Raw genomic sequence first — 22,611 nt, forward strand, 5'->3', positions numbered from 1 at the left:
ATTACCGTATCGAATCTTTGAAACTATTATATACAGTTATCGACTCCTCTACTGGCATCCTTGGTGGTAACAACGTAGCATTTATGGAAGAAACTTGCACCCGCAACTCCCACAACTTGAACATAAAGCCGTAATTTGCTCGCAAGAACACATTCAAATTTAGTTTTAGGAGCTAAGCTCCTTAGGGTGTGGGTCGGTCTATCCTCCGATGACGTATGTACCACCGGTGGCACATACCCGAAAGAGCGGTCCTTGGTCTATTGTACTTCAGTTCACTTGTTTTTTGCTCTGTTGCTTTAATTCTTCATAACTTATCCACTCCTACTATAATCCTGTACTTGGGCTGCGACATATTCAAATGAAATAAAAAAATTGCACCTAGGAGTAACTGAAAAGCTATTAAACTATGTACGAGTGTACACGGCACTGCTTGAACAACGTGCGTGACGGTGGAGTGGCTGAGTACTTCTGTTAGCTTTCATCACTAACGTAGGTTCAGTTTCTATGTTTAAGATAATAATTTTGTAGTCATTTTTTGGAAAATCAACAGGTAATTTTGGAGAAACAAGGGCTGACACTTTGAATAACTACTGCACTCGCTCGCAGCTCCCCATTGAATAGATTGCAACAGCCTGTAAGATCCACTGAAATTTTGTTCTTTTATATTCGTGGACGGAAACACATGCAGTGATAATTGTGCTACCCGAGGAAAAAATAGCTTTGTTTCACTAAAGAGCATCTACAGTCACAAACACACATCATTCAACAAAAATAGTGCGTAAATCACCTGCAATGTTAATTTAGTTTATTCTCACTGTGAAATGAATTTGTCACAAAAGAAGCACACACAAATAAGTTCATATTAAAGCCCCGCTAAATAATTAGGAGCTGAACATTTCACAAAACAAGTGTCAAATTGTAATCCAACTGCAACCACCAAATGGGTTCAGCAAAAGTGTGAAGATGCACGGTCACGCTACGAGTTCTTGTGCACACTTTATCCTGAAGCTTAGTCACTTTGAAATTGGCACGCATCACCAGGCACCTCTCCGAATTCAGTCATTTCATCTTCCAAATACGCGTCTTCCATTCTCAGCGTCTTCAATACGGCGGACCGCATCGACAAAACCAGGTTCTGGGCAGCTATTCGAGCTTGGGGCTTCTTCCAAGAGCGGAGTTCAACCCGGAACGCCGTTTTTAGCTCGTAGTAGTGAGTCCTGGTCGCCATACGAGCCAAGCGCACGCGGTTGTCAGCCGTGCGAGGCGAGATGTCGGCGGTGCGCTGATAGAAGTCCAGGGAGGTCTCGCTAATCTGCAGGCAATCTGCAATCATTCGACCCTCCAGGCGCATGCCGTCCCTAAGAGCGACGGCCACGGCCCATGTGAGCATCATCTGGTTTCTGTGGAGGTACTGCAAGACATTGAAATCTCGCTCAGGAAACTCGTCCCGAAGCTCACCCCTGTACATCTTCACAACCACTACGGACAGGTTAGTCGAAAGACCACGGACAAAGTGGTCCTTGAAAGGCAAGTAGTCAGCAATGTCGTTCCAATAGAACTCGAGCCGACACAGACTGCGATTCCTGCGAAGCATGTCGGCAAAAGTGGTAGCCACATTGTCTTTCAAGCCCCAATTCTCGATCGTGAGGAGAGCGACGCTTCTGGACTTGGCCAAAGACGCGAGTATCTGTTCGGAACCTTTGGAGGAGATGGGACCATGAAGACGCAGAACCCTGAGCAGGTGGCTGCGCTCTATCACGACCGCCAACAACATTGCGCCTCCTGTGTTGATCTCCTGCGCATTTGAACGAGAAGCATTAGCAAGGTTATCCCACAACCCTGCTTCACAGCACACAGCTCGGTGTTTGAAGCGTAAAACTCGAAGCACGTGGCCACCGGCGCTGTAGGTCACGGTTCGTGCGAGAGCAATTGTTTACGCATGGTCGCTATCTTCGGTGAACACCCGTTCGGTCTGGTTCCATTGGTGACACCGGTGCAGCCCTGCAACCCTTCGCGAGTCGCATCCCTCGCTCCAGCCAATTTACGCGGCGCGGTGTATGTGGGCAGTGTTTTGCAGCCGTGGCAAGCAACCTATCCACGACTGCGCCACTAAAAACTACAGGCTGAATGCTTCACCGGATGCAATTACCATGCGGCACGAACGCTCTGGAACTCGGTCACACTTACCGCCACCAGCCACGCAATCTACTCGCCTATACTTTATTACACAGTGACGCTCAGAAAATTTCTTAAATGGTGGCTTAGAAGGTGGTTTGACTAGCAGTCAAAAGTGAGCCTTCCCAACATATGCATGCGCACTCGCAGCACTTAATCACGTCATTCAGGTGTACCAACCACCCACAATACAAGCGTCAAAGCTCCGCATAAACGAGAAAAACTGAGACAGCGTAAACGAAAAAAAAAAAACTGGCGGGATTGCTTAGGCAGCACTGCATTTGAGTAGCTACCCTGGCATGTTTAGCTAACGCTACATTGACATGGTATATCAAAGAATTATCGGACACCTAGCAACTTTAATACAACTAATTTATCTTGAGCAGTATATGCTACAACTATGGAAGACGTAGAAAAATGACAAGCAGAATATATCCGCAACATTGCCACGCTATAACTGAGTAGCGCTGCAGAGAAAGCTCTGTTTAGATGAATGGGCTGAGCAGGTCCCTGACTACATGAGTTCATTGTCTGTCACACTCTTGCGCGTTCCACGGCTCCCCAGCGTACGTACAGGCCGACCTGCTTGGACGCTGAACAACACTGATGTGATACACGTGGCATTACCAATTCCAAATTGATACGCGGGTAATCGATGTGGACACTCGGGCCAGCTGGTGATTCCTGCTTTATAGATACTGAGACATAAAAAACACGGGCTATCAACTAAAGGCTTATTCATCACACACACACAATAAAGTATATATATATATATATGGGGAAGAAGTGTGTACCTAAGAGCTCGTTTTTCCGTGTTTTGACACAATATTATGAAATCTAACAGATCTCATATTATTGTGTTAAAACACAGAAAAACTAGCCCTTAGTTACGCACTTCTTTCCCTTATTCATTAACGAGGGTCTCGTACTCGCAGACTCGGTGTCATTAGGTTGTATACGAGGGACTATTGGTCAGCTGCCCGCTCGTAATAAGTTCACGTGCAACGTGACGCCACACATGCGCATAAAAGAGTGTTTCACACTAGCCGCTTGGCTACAGAGGGCGCTGACTGGCTCTCCCACTTCTAAATTCACATATAAACCCCCAAAAAAGTGGGTGGAGGGAAGGCCGCAGTGATAGCTCAGTGTTATAACATCGAACACGTTATTCGAAGGTCGTAGGTTCGATTTCTGCTCACGGCTGGCTATTTTTTCACCCTCTTTTCTTCTTATTTACATTCCATTTGCTCTAATAACTTCCCCATTACACTCCTTGTCTGTTAGATCTCATATATATATATATATATATATATATATATATATATATATATATATATATATATATATATATATATATATATATATATATCTATATATATATATATATATAGTGCCACAAGGCAGTAGTGGGATTGGGGCATAAAGAGGTAGAGGGTCCCTGCCTGAAAGAAAAGACTACGAAGTGGATAGAGACTGGTCTCAGCCCGCCAGTGTGCCAGGCATTGCTGTCGCGCGTAATCGTCGTAAATATCGGCAAATATACGTTTCCTTGTGAGATTAAATATATTATATATATATATATATATATATATATATATATATATATATATATATATATATATATATACTCAGGGCCTGATACTCAATCAACTTTCAGTTCATTGTTTGCGCTTCTCCTTATCTACCGATCGTCCATTCGTTCACGTTTTCTATAGCGCAGTATACATCGATTTTGATATGTAGGTCTTTACGCATTCAAGCACGCATGCAGTAGACGAGTGCAGAAGCTAAAAACCTGCAGAACAGATGCAATTGTGCAGGGTACCTATTCTCGATGTGCCCACGTAGTATACATGTCCACTGTGGCGGAGTGCATTCATTGCTAGATAAAGTCGTGAGCAGCAACATTACGGTGATTTTGACCACGTCGACGCGCTGAAATCACCAGCACATCCGCAGCATGAAGAGAAAGTGTAAAAAATTTACACTATCAGATCTCTTAAACTTGATAAGTCTGAACTTGCGTATGAGCTTGTTGAGATGTTTGAAGAACCATGCAGGCAATGCGTGCCTATTTTCCAGTTGTGTTAGGCAGGCGGCCACGTGAAATTCAGTTGAACTGATTAGAGCCCATGCTCCAACAGCAATAATGTTTATTTTCAGCCCGCTTATCAACGTTATTTTCAAACTTAAGCTACAGGAAAAGGTAAGGACTGAAATCTTGCTTTTCCAATAGGAAGTGACAACGGGAGTGGGAAAGCAGGGGAGTTCTTATGTCGTACTGAAAGCTGGAGGTTGTAAAGCTTTTGCGTACAACATGTGGCACTTATTGGTCAATTTTACAAGCACGCTTGGATTTTTTTTTGCATAATTAAGTCAATAAGTAACAGAAGATCGACGTAGCAGCCTTATGTGTTGCAAAGGCCTGGTGGGTTATGGAGGGGCCCCACATAAGATTCTTTGACGCCATTATTAAGCTATTATTCCCATTATTCGAAAGTGGCAGAACACGAAGGAGGCCCATGAGTATGTTATCAAATAATGTGCAATAAAACGTCAGTGATACGGTGACGGCTCCTACGAATTTCAGGGTGATGAGAACATGATTGATATGTGGGGTTTAACGTCCCAAAACCACCACATGATTATAAGAGATGCCGTAGAGGAGGGCTCCGGAAATTTCGACCACCTGGGGTTCTTTAACGTGCACCCAAATCTGAGCACACTGGCCTACAACATTTCCGCCTCCATAGGGCGATGAGAATTCGTACGTGGTCCCAGGCAAGGTCCATGAACTGGCATTGTAGTAGTGTACGGTATTTGCAAGTGGACACACATGACATTTCGTGAGATTGTACCCTACGTAGCATGTACGACCAGGTGCTTCCCCGCTGTGGCAAAAGACGACAAATTCACGCTTGGCTATGTGTAAGTAGTTCGAAGACATTATATTCATGTTTGTCGCGTCGCATGTTGCCCATCAGGGGCACTCGTCCCTACCATTCTAAACAGTATAGTCTTTCTTGAGGCCGAAATTCTCGTCTGTCTTTGTGTCTGTGTGCCTGTCACGCTATTCAGCCCTACCAGGCAAAGTTTAGGCAATGTTCGGATGGCCTGTCATGTTGAACTGGTGGCTGTGTTCATACTTGTGAAAGTTGTCGTTCAAAAAGTAAATGTTACGCATATCTAAAGGAGATTAATGCCTAAGTATTAGGCAGTATCCTCTTTTACTAGTAAGTACGTAGATACGTAATTCTAAAGTCGCTAGTGTTTCTTACGCTGTGCTGAAATGTCGAAGCTATGCATGAAAAAGCCCTCTGCAGGTGATATGGTGCTGCCAACTGGTGGGAAGGAAATGGTACAACAGCAGCACCACAGGTGGCTGCGGATGAGGCCAGCACTCGTGTAGTACGACTGACGTCTTTTTTTCTGACATTTTCAGCAATGCACACCTTTACGCGTCTGGTTTCTCTGTAAAGAATTAAAACTTCGGTCGTACCCTCCGAGATAGTGGCAACGAATGCTGAAGGCCTCGGTCCATCTTGTTCATTATCACTACACACGCGCTTATTGACAATTGGAAACATGATTGTAGGTGCCCGAAACTTTTACTAGCAATCACGCGGAGCTGTTCGTGACATCGTTGTTGGCCTGCGAAAAAACGTATGAAAATGTACGCAAAACTTCTTCCGTCAAGTGCGGATTTTTCACGTTTTCCGGTGATACGAATTTTTGAGGATACAAATATTTGGTGACCCCACAAGTGTCGTTTTATCAAGGATTTGCTGCATACGTTAAATTCAGAAGAGATCGTAATATTTCTGGTGTTTTATAGCCATGCCTTGAGTACTCGTCTTGTTAGAAATTCATAAGAGGTGGCTGTGTGTGGAGGTGCAACAAAACCGAAAGACTATTTGGCATTACCTTGAACCCAACTGAGCGATTTTACTTCTGCGTTCTATACAAGTCCTTAGTTTTCTATGGGCGTAGTACAGGTTTGACTGGCGAAACAAGCACCAGCTTTCAACAGCAGTATATTTTAAGAAAGACCACATACACCAGTTCATACGCAGTGGCAATCTACAACCACCGTTGCTCTTGAAACTCGGCGTACTTCTACATCCAGAAGCCATAAAGCCGATTGGCCTATGTATTTATGTCCCTGTCTTTCAAAAAACAGAATGCACTAGCAACTTCTCTAGCTACTCCATCATTTTTTAGCGTTTTGCGGAAATACCTGCCATAGAAGTGAGTGGCACATTGGCACTCTGGTCGAATGGTTTACTTGTTTCAGAGTTGTGGTAGTAGGCCTCGCCGTGGTGGTCTAGTGGCTAAGGTACTCGGGTGCTGACCCGCAGGTCGCAGGTTTGAATCCCGGCTGCGGCGGCTGCATTTCCGATGGAGACGGAAATGTTGTAGGCCCGTGTGCTCAGATTTGGGTGCACGTTAAAGAACCCAGGTGGTCCGAATTTCCGGAGTCCTCCACTACGGCGTCTCTCATAATCATATGGTGGTTTTGGGACGTTAAATCCCACATATCATGAGTTGTGGTAGTAGCTACACGAGTATTTTTTAGTGGTGAATGGAAGCCTTGCACATCACCACGTTTATGTGCATATGTTTTCTTAAGTGGTCAGTAGATAAAAGTTGACGCTTTGTGGTCTTTAGCCTTCGCTATATGTGTTTCACGCTCTGTTATAATGTATTCTTAAAGACTAACTTAGCCACAAGTACTGCTTTTTTTACTTCAATTTGTTGTATAGAGCGAAACAATCGTTATCACTGTGACAGCACGTGCGTTTAATTTATTTAAGAAAACACAAAAGATATACTTGTCATGCCGGGTCTGCTGCTGATGTAAGTGTTCTTAGAATTGAGAATCGGATTGCGCCTTATGACCTAAAAAGTCATTCTTGACAATGGAGGGGCAAGTGCAGGCACGTGTAAAATAAAACAGTAAGCAAAACACACTGTTACAGTTTTCGAACAAAAGGCTCCCTTCTGGAATCTTCACTGGTGGGAGGATTTATCGGTGTGAAACAGGCAACCAAAAATAAATAATGAAAATTACCTGTTCGCTTTATTTGATATCTTTAAAACAATTATTTACTTCAACCTGCGAAAGCACACAAATAATCAGAAGTAAATCTTATTTAGAAATAAACCCCTCCCTATAATAGACCAATAATACACCATTGTGAAGCCAGAACTGCTGAAGTGTGCATAACGTAGTCTGATGAGAAGCAGCTCAATACTTCGGGGGCTCAAAGGTCACTTGGTATAATATTCACAAGGGTGTTTTGCTGGGGGAGTTAATATGATAGCGTATTTTTTTTAAAAAAACGTGGTCACAGAGAAACGCTGCGTACACGTCCGCACATGTGCCCCTTTTAAGTGTGTGAGTTTTCTGCACTACCTTTAGGGATGGAACATAGAGGAGAAAGTGACTGTTTTAATGAAAAACATTGCTGCGTCCATCGAGCATGAAGGGCCCATAAGGAGAATATTAAAGTTTTTACTTGAGCGACAGGGCAGCGTCTTGTATGCGGCTTTTTCAGCGTAGTTTCTGCCACGCCACACTCGTGTTAATAAGATCATTAGCCTTAGTAAGGCTTTAAAGTTCACTCTGTCAGACACCACAACGAAGCGAATCGCTTGTGCGAACTGTGGGGGCTCTTTGTATCTACGGACATAACGGTTGTGTCTATAATAGCAACGGGTCCTCAGAACACCAAGCGCAACGCACTTTCCACCAAGCCCAGTCATTATGAAGTGCACTAACGGAAATAATCAGACAATATCAGCAAAAAGATTGGGCTGATAGTTAATCGTCATGTATAGATAGAATAACGGGACACAAGAGAAGACACAAACAAGCGCAGATTTCAACTGGTTTATCAGAAACGTCTTTAAAGTTTTTCCTAATGGCTGCAGACGCCTTTGAAACGTATTGCTCTTGAGAGAGAACAACAAGACTCTGCGCTTGTTTGGCTCTTCTCTTGTGTCCCGTTGGTTTGCGCTTCCAATTATTCCATTATGAATTTGTACCAACTAGCCCGGCTGTCAACCCTACTGCAATGTATAGATAGCTCTGAACACATTGCACTTTGGAGGCATTCATCTTTTGTCTCGTGAACTGTTGTGCAATTATGTCCTTTTCTGTTTATGCTGTAGAAAAATATAAATGAGCTTACCGCAGTGTTGATGATGGAGAGGTTTTGTAGTGACCATGCCGCGTACCTCAGGGAATGAAACACTGGATCTGGATCTATGTTTTCACTGAAAGACAGCGACAGCTTCGTGAAATTGCCCTTTCCTTCTGAAGAGCGAAACACCCAAGGCAAAGATATATCCATAACGTTTTCAGTCAGCGCAAGCGTTATCCACGGTCTGACACGTTCGTCAGTCACGAGCCTGAACACGTCTCTTTCTTCCTGCTCATTCCCTACAATGGCCCCTAAGTTGAGTTCCTTGAACAACGCATTCTTCTGCTGCCTCAAGCTCTTGATGGCATTTATGAAGGCCGGAACGGCCTGACAATGAATCTGGCATCCGTCCAGATGAAGTTCTCTGAGACGGCTCCCCTCTAGAGCTTCGGCAAACCTCAATGACTGCTCGAAATTGATGATAGATCCAGAGAGCAAAAGGACTCGCACAGGAGAATGACGCATAATTTCTTCCAAACTGTTTAGGGCATCGCAATCTTCTGGCATTCTAGAGAGATCAATGCAGAGTTTGAGGCGTCGGCAACAAGGATGCTTCTCAAGAAAGGCCCAAAGTGCAGCCAGGACACTTGGCCTGGTGATTGTCGGCTCCAGGGTCAGCTCCTCGAGTGTTTTGTTTTCCTGCAGACCAGTCAGCAAGCTTTCCATGCCATAGTCAACGTGTGCGTAGAGCCTTGACAGAATAGGAGCCTCGCCGACCAAGTGAAGGGTTTTTTCGAACATTCCCTTTGGTTCTTTGGCGGTGATTTTTATGCGGAAGTCCTGGAGTTTCTCAAGCTTCACAACCTTGTGAATGATTCCTACAAATGTCTGCATGTTCATCTCTACGTCGATCATAATGACGGCTACCAGATTCTTGTTCTGTTCGATGCAGCGAATCAGAGCATCGCCATCTTCGTCGTTCAGACTCACAGTGGATAATCCCAATTCTTGCAACATAGATAGGCATTCCAGCTTGTACGCCCATGGATCGCCCTGGAAATCAGAACTTGACGCGCGTGCCGGCGGATATAGATCACACGGAGACGATCTAAAAGGATCTTCGTAAATTTCCAACTTGTGCACGTATTTCGTCAGCTTAAGCAGATGCATGAACAGGGACCGGTGCCTCGGTGCTAGGACAGGAATTAACAGGGAGACTTGGAAGATGCAACGATGCTGCCGCAAAATCCACAGGCACAAGCAGAGAAACTTGGCGTCGTCCGCTTTGTTTAGGTCATCAGGATCCACGTTCATGCAGCGGAAGTAGAATGTACCTCTCCGCAATTGAACAAGCTCGATTCCTCGAGAGTTCAACAGGTAGTTCCACGCCCGCTGGTGTTCAGTGGTCCAGCACTCCGGATGGGTCTCTGTGAAGGTACAGGCTGTGTTCAGACGCATTGTGGGGTCCATGTTCGAGATCTGTTCATTGGCAACATTGAACATGGCGAGGACGTTGAGCGCTTTGCCGAAGACGTTTGGAGCAGCAGCTGATAGCTCTTCGGCATATTCTGTAAGTGTGGGGCCTTCGTCCTGCTGAAATAAGAAAGCCAAAGGTACGTAGGCACTCAGCACTGAACACAACCGAGGCATCTGAAAAGTGGCATGTTCTCTGTGAATGAAGTTTAGTTCTGACAGATAAAATGACTCCCTAGAAAAATTAATGCTCAACTAGTGGTTTGTTTAAAATTCGAGTTAGACTTGACACAATAAAGAATGTTTTCCGGAATAAGTCGATACTGAACCGCCTAAAAAGGTGCTTTTATCACGTGGCAGCTTCTAATGACCATGACAGCTAGCAACACGCTAGCTGTCATGGTCATTAGCAACACGCTAGCTGTCATCTCCACCTCTTCTGTTAAAATTAGCACGAATGGCTGAACATCGTTTTCAACTGAATATATATTAATAGTATCCATATGTATCCACTTCGCAAACTGCTAAAAGTATCCGCTGCCAAAGTGATTGGTGAGCAGCCTTCTTCAATATCGTTGGACATAAGGCATCGCCCGTAGAGTATAGCCATCGCGTTCTACGTGTTTCTTGAAATCGCCTGAAGCTAAGCGCGTACTCTTCTTCAGAGGACAACTAGCTGTCATTTAACTTCACTGTGTTGCGTCTTGCTGCTGGGAATCGCTTTGCCAGATGCCCTAAAATGTTTGACGACCATTGGAGATGACGCGTTTCAGGACCTACGCCGACAATAAAGTTTTGTACGCCCTAACCGAACACAAACAAACAAAATACATTCAAACATAACTGTTTGTTTTTTACACGTGATGCCTTTAAAAAGCTTATTTCACTCAAACTCCAGCGTCAGTATCAACGTCGGTGTCAGCGTCGTTGGTTGAGAGTGAACAACCATCTTGTGTGTTACTAAAAAGTCGAGAAAGATGAAAATCAAGCGAACGTTCCGGGTCTTAGTTAGGATTGAACTGAGGCTGTTTGCGTGGAATGCGGGTGTTCTACCACACAGCCATGCGTCCTCTTTTACACGGTATTTATTTCAAAAACGGTTTACGTATGCAGATGGCTTACAAAATACCTTAGTACATTACGTATTACAGAACAAAGTCCCTGAAACACTTAATAAAAGGGTATTTTAGGAGTGCACTTCATGAACTTATGATATCAGCCCAGTTGAAACACCAAATCTTCATAAAATTGTAAAATTGTTTAGGCTGTATAATAATTTGTACACAATGGGATCGCAACGATGCCTTTGGTTCTGTATGCCTGAACATTTGCATTAACTAGAGCACGTCAACTCGCATATCAATGAATTTGTCTATAGTCTATACTATGAGAGTATAAAACTAGCTTTTTAAAAGCCATGTTGAGGGTGTCCAAAAAGAGGATGGCGTTTTTAAAACTAATGAACCAATGTTACTTTTTGTTCAAGTTCACAGAGGCGGCATTTACTTGAGGATACAAAGACACCTTTGGTGCTTGACCTGGATTTTATAAGTATTTTTTGTTTATGCGCTTCGCAGAAAAACGTCTTCATTATTGGTGAAGTATGCATTTTATTCACACGTACTAGCACGTCATGACCTGGCATTTTATTATATATTTAGCGGTACAGTGGGGCTGAAAATTTGCAGCCATGCCTGCCAGTACATGTTCTTTGAGGCTACGCACCTGAAGTTCGTGCCATATTGATTTTTAAGCAAGTTTTTAAGCTTAAAAAATGTTGATCTGTTCTATGGCCTAATTAGTTGGAAGAGAATGGTGCTTGCACAATGACACAGCCAATATGTCGCGTTTCACAGACGCGGCGAGTAGAGCTGCATAATACTCAAAAGTCGTACCTGGTTTTGGGTCGAGCTCTGTGCCTCCGAGCCTGCCGCGACGGGGGGTTCTGTGGACGACTGCTCCTGGCTGCTGCTGGCTGATGGCTGCTGATGAACAAAGACAGGGCGGAAAAGAACATAAAGAAAGAAGAAACTAAAAAGACAAAAATAGACAACAGAACACGACAAGGTGCAGGGCTCCGGTAATTTAATCACTGTGACGTTCTTTACGTCAACTGATAACGCGAAGCTCCCCATCTGGCATCTCGCAAATTGTGACCGCCACCGCTGGGACTGAGCCCACCAAATTCGACTGAGTGGCCAAGCAATAGAAGAGGTTAAACCTTCAATACTTATGGGAACGCCTAGCACATAGGAAGATCACCTTCCCATGAAGCTCGCTCGTTAATTTTCAAAGAACGAACGCGTCACCTGCACGAGGGTATGGTCACTGAATGGTTTAATTCATATCTGACTATCTGTATTTGTTATTTTGTTGTTATAGGCAACAATGACTTTTCAAACCACCACATATCAACCAGGGTTCAAAATTATGTAGTCGATGTGGCACTAGGTACCAGATTATTTTGGGCATGCATGCGACGCACTAGAAGAATAACAGTTATGCGGCTGACAGCGTTATGATAAGGAAGGCAACCTCGCAAGAATATACCTACAAATATGAAAAACAGGTCCCATATCGGGTTGATATCAAGCGTCAGGGACACTCAACTCTAACTGACATGTGTTGAAACCTGGAACACTTACATGTAGCTTCCTGGAGAGACCAATGAAACGCTGAATATGCATTTCGACTATGTCAATGGCCACACAAGTTCAGTATACACCTCAAGTGACAATATCGCGTGACGCAATCACTGCGTCATTCATTTGAAGCGGGCTTTCATAGTGGTTCACTGAATTTTCCGTACGACACCAGGTGGCTTTCGAACGGGAGTGAACACAACTGGCAAGATAAAGCTCTCGGGTTGCCCTGGTTGGTTTTCAATGCAGGTCAGCTCAGTTTTCGAAGGCACACAAAAGCAATTAATTACAACTGCAATTTGCCGCACAGCTTTGTCATCTTATGCTAACGTCGGATTTGCTGCGTCGCAGCGAACACTATGTTGTCTTCAGACAATGCGATATGATGGAAATCTCCAAAAACGGAAGCCATAAATTGCCATAACTACGAATAAATTTGTACGTTTGTAGAGTTCAATGCACTTGCGCCCACCCCTCTGTTTACAGTGAAGTGAGAAGGAAACCTAGAAGGGAAGATGAAACTATGGCGTAGGTTTTACATTGATGTTAAGCAAGAAAATAAATGTGAGGGTGACAATCAAGAAAAGCTTAGGCAATGCACAATAAAAAAAGCTTCGGGTAGGTATTCAAATGTTTTTTTCAACGGATGAGTCATTCGACTACTTAAAACTTTGAAGATGCCGGAGATGGAAGCCCATTTTCCCGCGAGATGCGATGGCATGCAGTCAGTAGCTGAACCATTAAAAGCACTTCGCCGTGTCGATGCAGCGATAGCGATGACGGTGTGATAACGGAACGCAGTGTTTTAATAACGCATGAAATATGATGCATAACACACCTCAGTAATGTTCCCAGTGTTCTTTTTCGAATAAATTCAGAAACTGTATCTTGCGGGCTGTAGTTGAAATTTGTATTGCAAGTGATAGCCTAGGCAATATCATGATAACCAAATAAAAAAAGGTGCGTACACTGGAGCTGCCATACAGTTAAACTTCGCTTTAGCGAGTTAGCCACGTACTCAGAACACTGATCAGTAATGTATATTGTCTCTATGTCTGCCGTAATATTTTCCGGACAACCTAGAAATATTCCTTGGTTGAGCTACTGTTTTTTCTCTACAGAAGCGGAAAACGAGTATTTGGCGTATGAGCGCTGCAAGTTGTAACTTGTAATTGACTGATCGGTGCACATGACAGAGCCTAAGTGTTGTTCCGAGACGAGTTTGTTAATGTAATCATCTTGTTTTGGGTGTACAACAGTATAATTATGATTCATGTCACTGCAGCAGAACGGCGCACAAGAATTTTGAATGGTCAACTATGTCGAAGTACATCTTACATTGTCACGCCGAAACGACGATGAATTGACGTGCACCAAAGGATGAGGAGCAAGTCGCAACAAAACTGTATTTAATTGGGCTGACCTGCGTTTAAAGTCAAAGCAAAACAAGTGCCGCACACTGCGAATAGCGAACAAGTGTCACGGCACCCAAGGAATTGCTTGCTTTAAAAAAAAAGGGGGGGGGCGCATTTCCAATATGAAACATGGTACAACAATAAATAGGAAAATCACACGTTTTTGGTGGAGCGCGTTTCAGATGCACACTTGCTGCGCGTGACACTATCAATACAATAAGAATAGAAACTGATCGCGGCAATATACTCTGTAATCCATCATGCTGGGAAGCTTTCCAAAATGCTTCAAAAACATGACACAGGAAACTAAATGAGGGCATAAGCACAACCAATTACTTTAGGATGGTACATGTCCCTCTTTCATGTCTATCACGTTTTGTAGATGGCAATATCTAGTCGTGCACCACTGCTTTCTTCTGAAGGAGCGCTGCAAGCTAAACTGAGTACACGCTTACTTCTATGTTTCACCTTCAACAGACCTAACCGTTGTAAGTTCTTTGCGGGGTAATCTATCAGTACAACAAGAAAACTGACTGGGACCCCATACGCAATAATAACCAGCCTCGAAGTATGCATTTTAAATAGATGTTAAAGGGAATCTTTCGGATTCTAAACCAATTATTGATTTAAATTCCTACGCAAAGAATAGGACATCGACACAGTCGCTACCGTGTAGCAGAGCTCCTAGCAATAACGTTCAGTGAGCGCCACAGCATAGCTTTTGCAAAGAATACAGATAAATTAGGCCTTGAATTCTGAAACGCGCGACTTCACTGTACGCCGCAACGCGCATCTTGCACAGTCATTGCTGTGATAATGTTTAAAAAACAAATAGTAAGTCTCTAGACCACTAATCAGCACGTTGCAACAACTTATACACCGACTTTTCTTGACAGCCGATACTCCTCACGGCAGCCTGTCGTGTGGTTCATCCTGCGGCATGCAACTACGTGAAAGCGCATGAAATAGCGGCACGTGCAGATAAAGCGCTCCTAACTATCCACTAACCAGGCAAACGTCCTCAAGAAAAGCAGGCTACAAAAACCGACAGGCCAACGCTATTGTCAAACCTTACAGCGGAGCTGTAGTGTGCCCAGCCAGTGCCACCTAGATAATTTCAGACCTATTCACTCTTTTTACCGCGGGATTGAACGTTACTTCGTTTTTACCGGTGTGTTTCACTACACAGACGTGCCTATACGCTTGCTCTCGTCGCTCGACAGACATCATTGATTGATTTGTGGGGTTTAACGTCCCAAAACCACCATATGATTATGAGAGACGCCGTAGTGGAGGTCTCCGGAAATTTAGACTACCTGGGGTTCTTTAACGTGCACCAAAATCCGAGCACTCGGGCCTCGACATTTCCGCCTCCATCGGAAATGCAGCCGCCGCAGCCGGGATTTGAACCCGCGACCTGCGGGTCAGCAGCCGAGTACCTTAGCCACTAGACCACCGCGGCGGGGCGCTCGACAGACATGGATTGCCAAGCATGACGAACGTTTTTGCGGCGTGTTGGTGTGCATGTTGGCGTCTCGAGAAGACCGTGTTTTTCTGTTTCCGTGAACTGCAGCGTGGATATGTGATGCGCTTCGTGCACGGGGTGTTCGTCTTCTGTACGGCTGCAAATTCGAAAGGTTGGGCCATGCTGCGTGGCTAATGGTCGTGGCAAAGGGACCGAGATTGCGAGTGCTCTTGTTTCCCAAGGACAGCCGAAGAACGAGAGGGGAATGGGTCATTCGTCAAGCTGACGTCGACATCCGTTTTCTTCGTGACCCAAAGGTACGTGTTTCCGTATGTACTCAGTATTACTAAGTAATTTTATTGGCAACATCTCCACCATGTTCCGTTCTTGCTTCAAATAAAGGTGTCATGTTTGCTTCTGACGTGTTAGATTAAGTCATGATATTAAAATAATAAGCACACGTGGCAGTAAGTTTTCAGAACAGGTGTTTATCCTTAAGGGTTTGCACATTTTTTGCTATTGGCGATTGGCATCCCGGCCTTCTTGAGTTATCTCTGTTTACTTGGTTAAGAAAATGGAAGACTTGATGTTGCATTGCTTAGTTCATCAGTTTTGTGCAATTTCGTGTGGGTGTTGCTACACTTTATTGCGGTATTATAATTTTGCGCCATTCTCGTCAGCACCTTAGCCTGATAAGTTTCCTTCAAATTTATATGCGTGTATACACTTACGGTAAAGCGCTAAATGATTTTCAGGTGTGTGATCTGTGCTTCAAGCCAGAATATTTAGGAAACACTACAAAATATACCGATCCAAGACCCGTCAGCGCAGTAGAAGCGCGCATGGAAGCTTTATTCTAGACCTATTACTAAGATTTTTCCCACGCCCTAAGATGGATGAGCTAGCACGAAGCACTGCGAGAGAGGCCAGAGCAAAAGTCGAAACACCACTCCTTGGGGCGGTCGCAAGTGAATTATCTGAAACGAAAGATTGTGTTTTGCCTTGCAATAATCATCACCCGGATATTGTGCTCAATAACATACTTGTAGCAGCAGCACACACTCTTCTTCATAACTTCGTGTCTATGAAGACATGAACGAGTACATATGAAACTTCATATAAACTTTGCGAATGAGTACGAACACTTCTGCATGTTCTAGATATCGTGCGTGTGTGTGCTTGTGTACGTGAGTAATTAAAAATGAATAAAATTTCTCCTATTCGATTTCGTCACTGTTGGTCAATCATGTTTTGCTGTTATATAAGACACGTTCAATAGCGCAGAATCTGAGTTTTTCGTGGTAAAAGTCACTCAGAGGTGAATCTCTTAACGCTTTCAAGTGCAATACATTACTTATACCAGCGCCATTTTTTGACGCGAAAAGTAGAGTAAAGCTGTTGAGCATACAAAACTCGCCGCGAACGCGTATCTTGTAACGGGAGACGATGGTGGCAATGAATTCACTGGCTCCCGCACACGCTCGCTCGGGCAAAACGAGTGACGTCACGGCGACAGTGAGCAGGCCTTCAAGAATTCTAGGTGGCGTTGCCCCATCACTCGCGAGTGTACCAGAAGCGTAGTTCTACGCGCCAGTTCGCCACGCATGCGTAAAAAAAACAGAGTGGTAGGAGGGGCTCTTTTTCGCATTCATGCACTCAACTGTGTTTCGTGGATTATGATACACTTGAGTTCGTGCTCTTGTTGCCATTCAGACCCACAAGAGTGGTCTACTGTACCAAACGCCGCGATCGCGCATCAAGTGTCCCACCAATGCACACCTCTAAAAGACCAACGAAGTGAGTCATTTCCGTGCCACGAGGTGAACTTGATATTACCTGTAGGAGTCGCCTGTACCGATTTGAAAAACGAAGTGATGTCCGAATGGGGAATGTTACCACGAGTCCACACGCTTTCATGACGCGATGGTTTGTGTTTCCTCTGTACGTTTAAAAGAAAGTACAAGTTCATAAATCTCAATAAAAATTTGGAACCTCCAACAGGTGTGATGCCAAAGTGATTCAACTGGACGAAACTCGGAGGTAAACAGTGCTCGGTGGCAGCCCGAGGGTGGTGCATGACATGCGGGTCACCGTGTGCAGGTAATGAAGGTTGGGTAGAGAGTCCCCAATAAAGGGACACGATCTTCCGCGCATTAATAAAGTACAAATTCACAATCCCGGAAATACCGCTTTTATCACTACACAACGCTGGATGTAAGCGAGAAAAGGTACTGGTATAGGCGAGAAAAGACACCATCTTAAAATTCCCGCAATAGACAATGACGTCATAGACTTTTAAGGTGTCTACTGGGTGCTACGTAGCTGCTAGCCAAAAAAAAAAACTAAGTATAGCTGGCCATTTTTTTCTGTAAGCATGCGAGCGAGGACACCCGAGCCTGTAAGCGCCTGTTCGGGCGTCCTGGGGCCCGGTTCCTTGAACAGCCTATAGAAGAAGACCAGTTGATCGCAGGCAGGCACGTATTTCATTTATTCTTGCCGCTGTGCTTCGTTAGGTGCTGCTTATCGACTGGGCGGGTGAGGCTCGCACGTTCAGATTAAATAAAAATTGGCGGTGGCATACACCTTCGCCTGTGAGTGCCATGGACCAAATTTTTATCGAGCCGATGTTGCGAAAATTTGAAAAATAAACTATGAAACTTTTGACGTAGCACGCCAACGTTTTGGTGAGGAATATAAAAAAATCGAAACACTAACCTCGAGTTTCTCCGCTAACACGAAACTTGTGAGAGTGACAGCTATAGCTTCATAGATGTCAGAACGCAGTTCATACGTCTAAACCAAGTCATTGTTTCTCCTTTGTGTCCCTTGAAGATATGAGTAGCTACTGGCATCTGATAATGAGCTTAACGTATGTAACTATACTGTCTACAAGCGGAGGGGGAATTTCGAGGACATGAACGCATAAACTACGATATAACGAAAGCAATTTTCACGGCATAACACAATCTGCTTGGAGGCCATGGCGATTGAACTGCCAACCACGAAGTCTTGTTCTCTGCATAGGTGTGACACACAGCCTCAGGAAAGTAAATTTATAGGACACCTAAACAGATGAATGCAATCGTTTTCAGTACGGGCTCTAAGAAAAATTCATCGCGATCAAAATCATCATGGGCTCCGCAGAGCTAATACATTGCGTTATTAAATGCGACGCAATTTATACCGGGCTGCACGCACTTCGTGTTTACGTATCCACAACCAGCTTGTGGGTGCTCTCATGATAGCCGCCTTAAATTAGAGTTTGCTGAAATTGAAAAGGTGCGAAGGTTTGACGAGTATGACTGACAGCTAATTACATAAATAACGAGAAGATGCCATCGTGCTCGTTGGCTAACGCTTTCCTGCAGGCACGCGGGCACATCCCCGTTTACCACGAGTCAGCGGGATGCGGGTATGCTGCACACGTGGTTAACAATATATGTCAACTCAGCAACGGCGAGAGCAGACATTAGTAATTTAAATGCGAGACCGTGTAGAAAATCTGGCGCCGGAAGCGTACCCGTTGAATGTAAAGAATAACTATGATGATCTCAGCTGCTATCAAACCCAAGAATTCCGCGTGGTAATTATGTATGCTACCACAGAATCACGTCAGGACTTTGCACTGCTTTGGGAAATTAACGTATACCGAGGTAATTGTGTGATAAAAGGTAATAAACATATACCACGGATGCACTGCTGGCTATATATTCTTATTGAAATATGCATACAATACTATGATATAGGCATCACGTCGTGCTAACGTGAACTGTATAGTTAAGAGTCGTCTACAGATATTAGTCTACGGAATACTATAGACATTGCTACTGTGTTCGTGAGCACGAGCGCTAAATATCAAGTTGCCGATTTTTATGCTACTAATACTCATGTTAGGGTCGCTACGTGACTGCATGAAACTGGTTATGTAAAACATATGGGACTTTTAACACTTTTAGTTCTCTTTATTCTCATTTCATAGCATTTTTAAATGAAACGTATAAATTCCGTAAGTTTCGACACCATCACTTTCCCTCTGCATGCTTGGCGTGACATCTATTCTCTAGATTTGAAAAATTCGTCGTTTTTTTTAGGAATAACAAACAAGGTATCATGGTCGTTGTGTACAGCCCTGAATCGTAGCCCCGCCGTGGTGGTCTAGCGGCTAAAGTACCCGGCTGCTGACCCGCAGGTCGCTGGATCGAACCCCGGCTGTGGTGGCTGCATTTTCGATGGAAGCGAAAATGCTGTGTGCAAATGTGCTCAGATTTCGGCGAACTTTAATGCACACCAGGTGGTATGAATTTCCTTATTCCTTCTCTACGGCGTCTCTCATTATCAAATGGTGGTTTGGGAACGTTAAACCCTACATATCATGAAATCAAGTCTGAATCGCAAAGGGTACTTTCCAACAATTGGGAAATTCTTCGTGGTATCGAACTGGGTGCACTTCATAAATTTGCATTTGGTTAGACTATGTATTGAACTGTGCTAAGAGGCATTACGCAGTGAGGGACTCGTGATTTATTTTTACCGCTTAGGGGGCGTGGCCTTAGGTGTGCGCTCAAATGCGACTCAACTTGTATTTGCTGCTCTATTATGCAACACCACTCGCGGCAATAAATGCGTTACACAGCGCAAAACCTCAAAAGCTGAAGACAGCTGAGGTGGTGAAGGTGTGCGCGAAATAATTCGTATAGTCGGTGGCCATCCGTCAGTGGAGCACACCGGTGGAAAAGCAATGCCAGTGTTCACGCATGCGGGCTATCCCTAAATAAGCTTGCCTCACTCCCCGATTGGCTTGCATTGATGTAGCCCTACTTTAAAAAAAAGTAATTTTTTGAATTTTCACAAAGGGCGCACTGCGGATGCGGTCTCGGACGTTCTCAACGCGCGCTCGCACGTGATTCAGCATACGTCCGCGCGCGTGTATTGACATTATTCGGCAATTGTACCATTCAAAGAGGTATCATTAGCTAGCTCATTAGTCATAGAAACTGGCTGTTTGGTAACGGTTTGCCGAGAGCGCTTGCCGAAGCGAAAATCTGGCAACGCCACTCTACACCACCCGCTTATTGAATCATGCTAGAGTTCCTGAAGCACAAGTAATTATATTACGAGTCACGAGACAACCAAAAAAAATCAGAATATTATACAATGCGTAAAAGCGGATATCACACGACACGTTTATTAAAGCGCACGTAGTGAAGTGGATAGCGCTAGATTAGTGAACCCCGTTGCACATCGTGAAAATTACCTTGGTGTTCGTAACAGTAATCGAAATATGCATGTCAATGCTGATGAAAGTGGTCACGTCGAATTAACAAATTAGTACTTTGTTTAGTTTCATTGCTTAAAGATTGAAAGTTCATAAAAATAGGCTAAGGTCGTGCCACAAGGACTACGCGGTTGCCTACATATTCTGCTGCATGAAACGCAAACACGCTGTAGCTATACTGGCCCCGATTCCGCACTGACGTATTGTCGCGGCGCTAAGAGAAGCAAACAGCTTGTTTTGTGTGTGTGTGTGTGTGTGTGTGTGTGTGTGTGTGTGTGTGTGTGTGTGTGTGTGTGTGTGTGTGTGTGTGTGTGTGTGTGTGTGTGTGTGTGTGTGTGTGTGTGTGTGTGTGTGTGTGTGTGTGTGTGTGTGTGTGTGTGTGTGTGTGTGTGTGTGTGTGTGTGTGTGTGTGTGTGTGTGTGTGTGTGTGTGTGTGTGTGTGTGTGTGTGTGTGTGTGTGTGTGTGTGTGTGTGTGTGTGTGTGTGTGTGTGTGTGTGTGTGTGTGTGTGTGTGTGTGTGTGTGTGTGTGTGTGTGTGTGTGTGTGTGTGTGTGTGTGTGTGTGTGTGTGTGTGTGTGTGTGTGTGTGTGTGTGTGTGTGTGTGTGTGTGTGTGTGTGTGTGTGTGTGTGTGTGTGTGTGTGTGTGTGTGTGTGTGTGTGTGTGTGTGTGTGTGTGTGTGTGTGTGTGGCCCAAGCATACGCCTATCCGAGAATACTAGGTAGCACGGCGCGCTTGCTGAAGATACCACGTCCTGAACTGTTTTGTGAAAATATTACCGGGTTTTACTGGATGTATTTTGCCGCCAGCTGCACCAACTTAGTCGAAGCATATGCTGGTAGTAAGCGATGCGACACTGCTGATAAGCCCAGCAAGAGTGCACAACCTGGCAAAATATGCTGTCGAAAGTTTCAGCAAAACATAATACACAGTATGGCCCCTCTCAGCATCAATGTTCAGTTTTCACCAGGTCATCGCAGCCATAGGCTACCCTACGTCGGAACACAGTGAGCCCAGGTCTCATGGTGGAAGCGAAAGAGTCAGCTTTCTATGAGCATTTGTTACCAATCAAGAAAGATAAAGCGGTCTTGCGATTACGCAAAAGAGCATCCTTCTAAAGCTGGCAGCATATCATAAGTATGACCACAAAACATTCTACGAGCAATTTACCATCACGTATAGTACGACAATGTGTTGTGCTTACTGCAGCTTCGGAGGCCACCACTTCATTTGCTACCTGTTTCCTCTGAAAAAGACATAGAATAAGATACAATCAATGCGATGCCGTGACACAAAGTCATGGCTGAAATGCCCCCAAAATAAGACACCAAAAGTATTGTTCCACGAAGCATTGTACTGACCGTTCGGCTGGTTCGGCGAGTAGACATGGTTGCGTATAGCGTTCAGTGAAGTTCGTACACACACCTACTAAATAATATTAGCACATACGTGGCACAGTCGTGGAAATAACCACACTACTGAAAACCCACTGATAGTTTGGGGCGGCTTCCGTAGTGACTGGCGCCAAGACTGAACGTGTGGGTGAAATCATTAAAGATATTTCGCGGCGCGCCGGAGGGTATGGGCCGGTTTCATGACGTCACTATTGGCTGATCTTCGCAGTGACGTTAGCAACAAATATTCTAAACACCCTTCTGAAGCCACAATAGCTGTCCTGTGTTGTAGATACCCCAGTATTGCCGGAACGATAGTGAAAACGTATTCTTTATCTGGTTTTGTACGTATGTGGCGGTTGATATTTATTGCCAGGTTTCGCTTATGCTTTCAACATATTAATTTACTCTGTCAGGGTTCACTGACACATGAAGTTTCCTAAAGTGAACGAGAAGAGTCTCTGGCACTGCGATCGTTCAGCGAACACCGGGAATGATGACTAGAAAATGCATTTGCCTATAGTCTTTGTGGGTGCGGACTTCGGACGCACTAGTGCTTTCGCTTATTCCTGTGTTTTGCTTTCGGTTCAATTGAAAGAATGAACCGTATTGCACTTCGTGATATTAT

The 22,611-nt window shown here is 44.4% G+C and overlaps 1 protein-coding gene across 4 annotated transcripts; it reads right to left on the minus strand.

The window, feature by feature from the left end:
• Window positions 1-783: 783 nt before the first annotated feature.
• Window positions 784-22,114, minus strand: LOC119165107 (uncharacterized). Of its 4 annotated transcripts, none has more exons than XM_075872465.1 (5): window positions 21,951-22,114; window positions 21,794-21,835; window positions 11,690-11,776; window positions 8,370-9,911; window positions 784-1,795 (listed from the first exon to the last, which is right to left on the minus strand). In XM_075872465.1, the coding sequence occupies exons 1-5, from the start codon at window positions 21,975-21,977 to the stop codon at window positions 1,010-1,012; spliced, it is 2,484 nt and encodes an 827-aa protein (XP_075728580.1). In that variant the 5' UTR covers window positions 21,978-22,114; the 3' UTR covers window positions 784-1,009. The 4 variants fall into 4 exon arrangements, with proteins under 4 accessions (XP_075728580.1, XP_075728579.1, XP_075728578.1 ...); XM_075872464.1 differs by having other exon boundaries at window positions 8,370-9,914; XM_075872463.1 differs by having other exon boundaries at window positions 11,690-11,779.
• Window positions 22,115-22,611: the final 497 nt, after the last annotated feature.

This window comes from Rhipicephalus microplus, chromosome 8 (assembly GCF_043290135.1).
Source record: "Rhipicephalus microplus isolate Deutch F79 chromosome 8, USDA_Rmic, whole genome shotgun sequence".
NCBI lineage: Eukaryota > Metazoa > Arthropoda > Arachnida > Ixodida > Ixodidae > Rhipicephalus > Rhipicephalus microplus.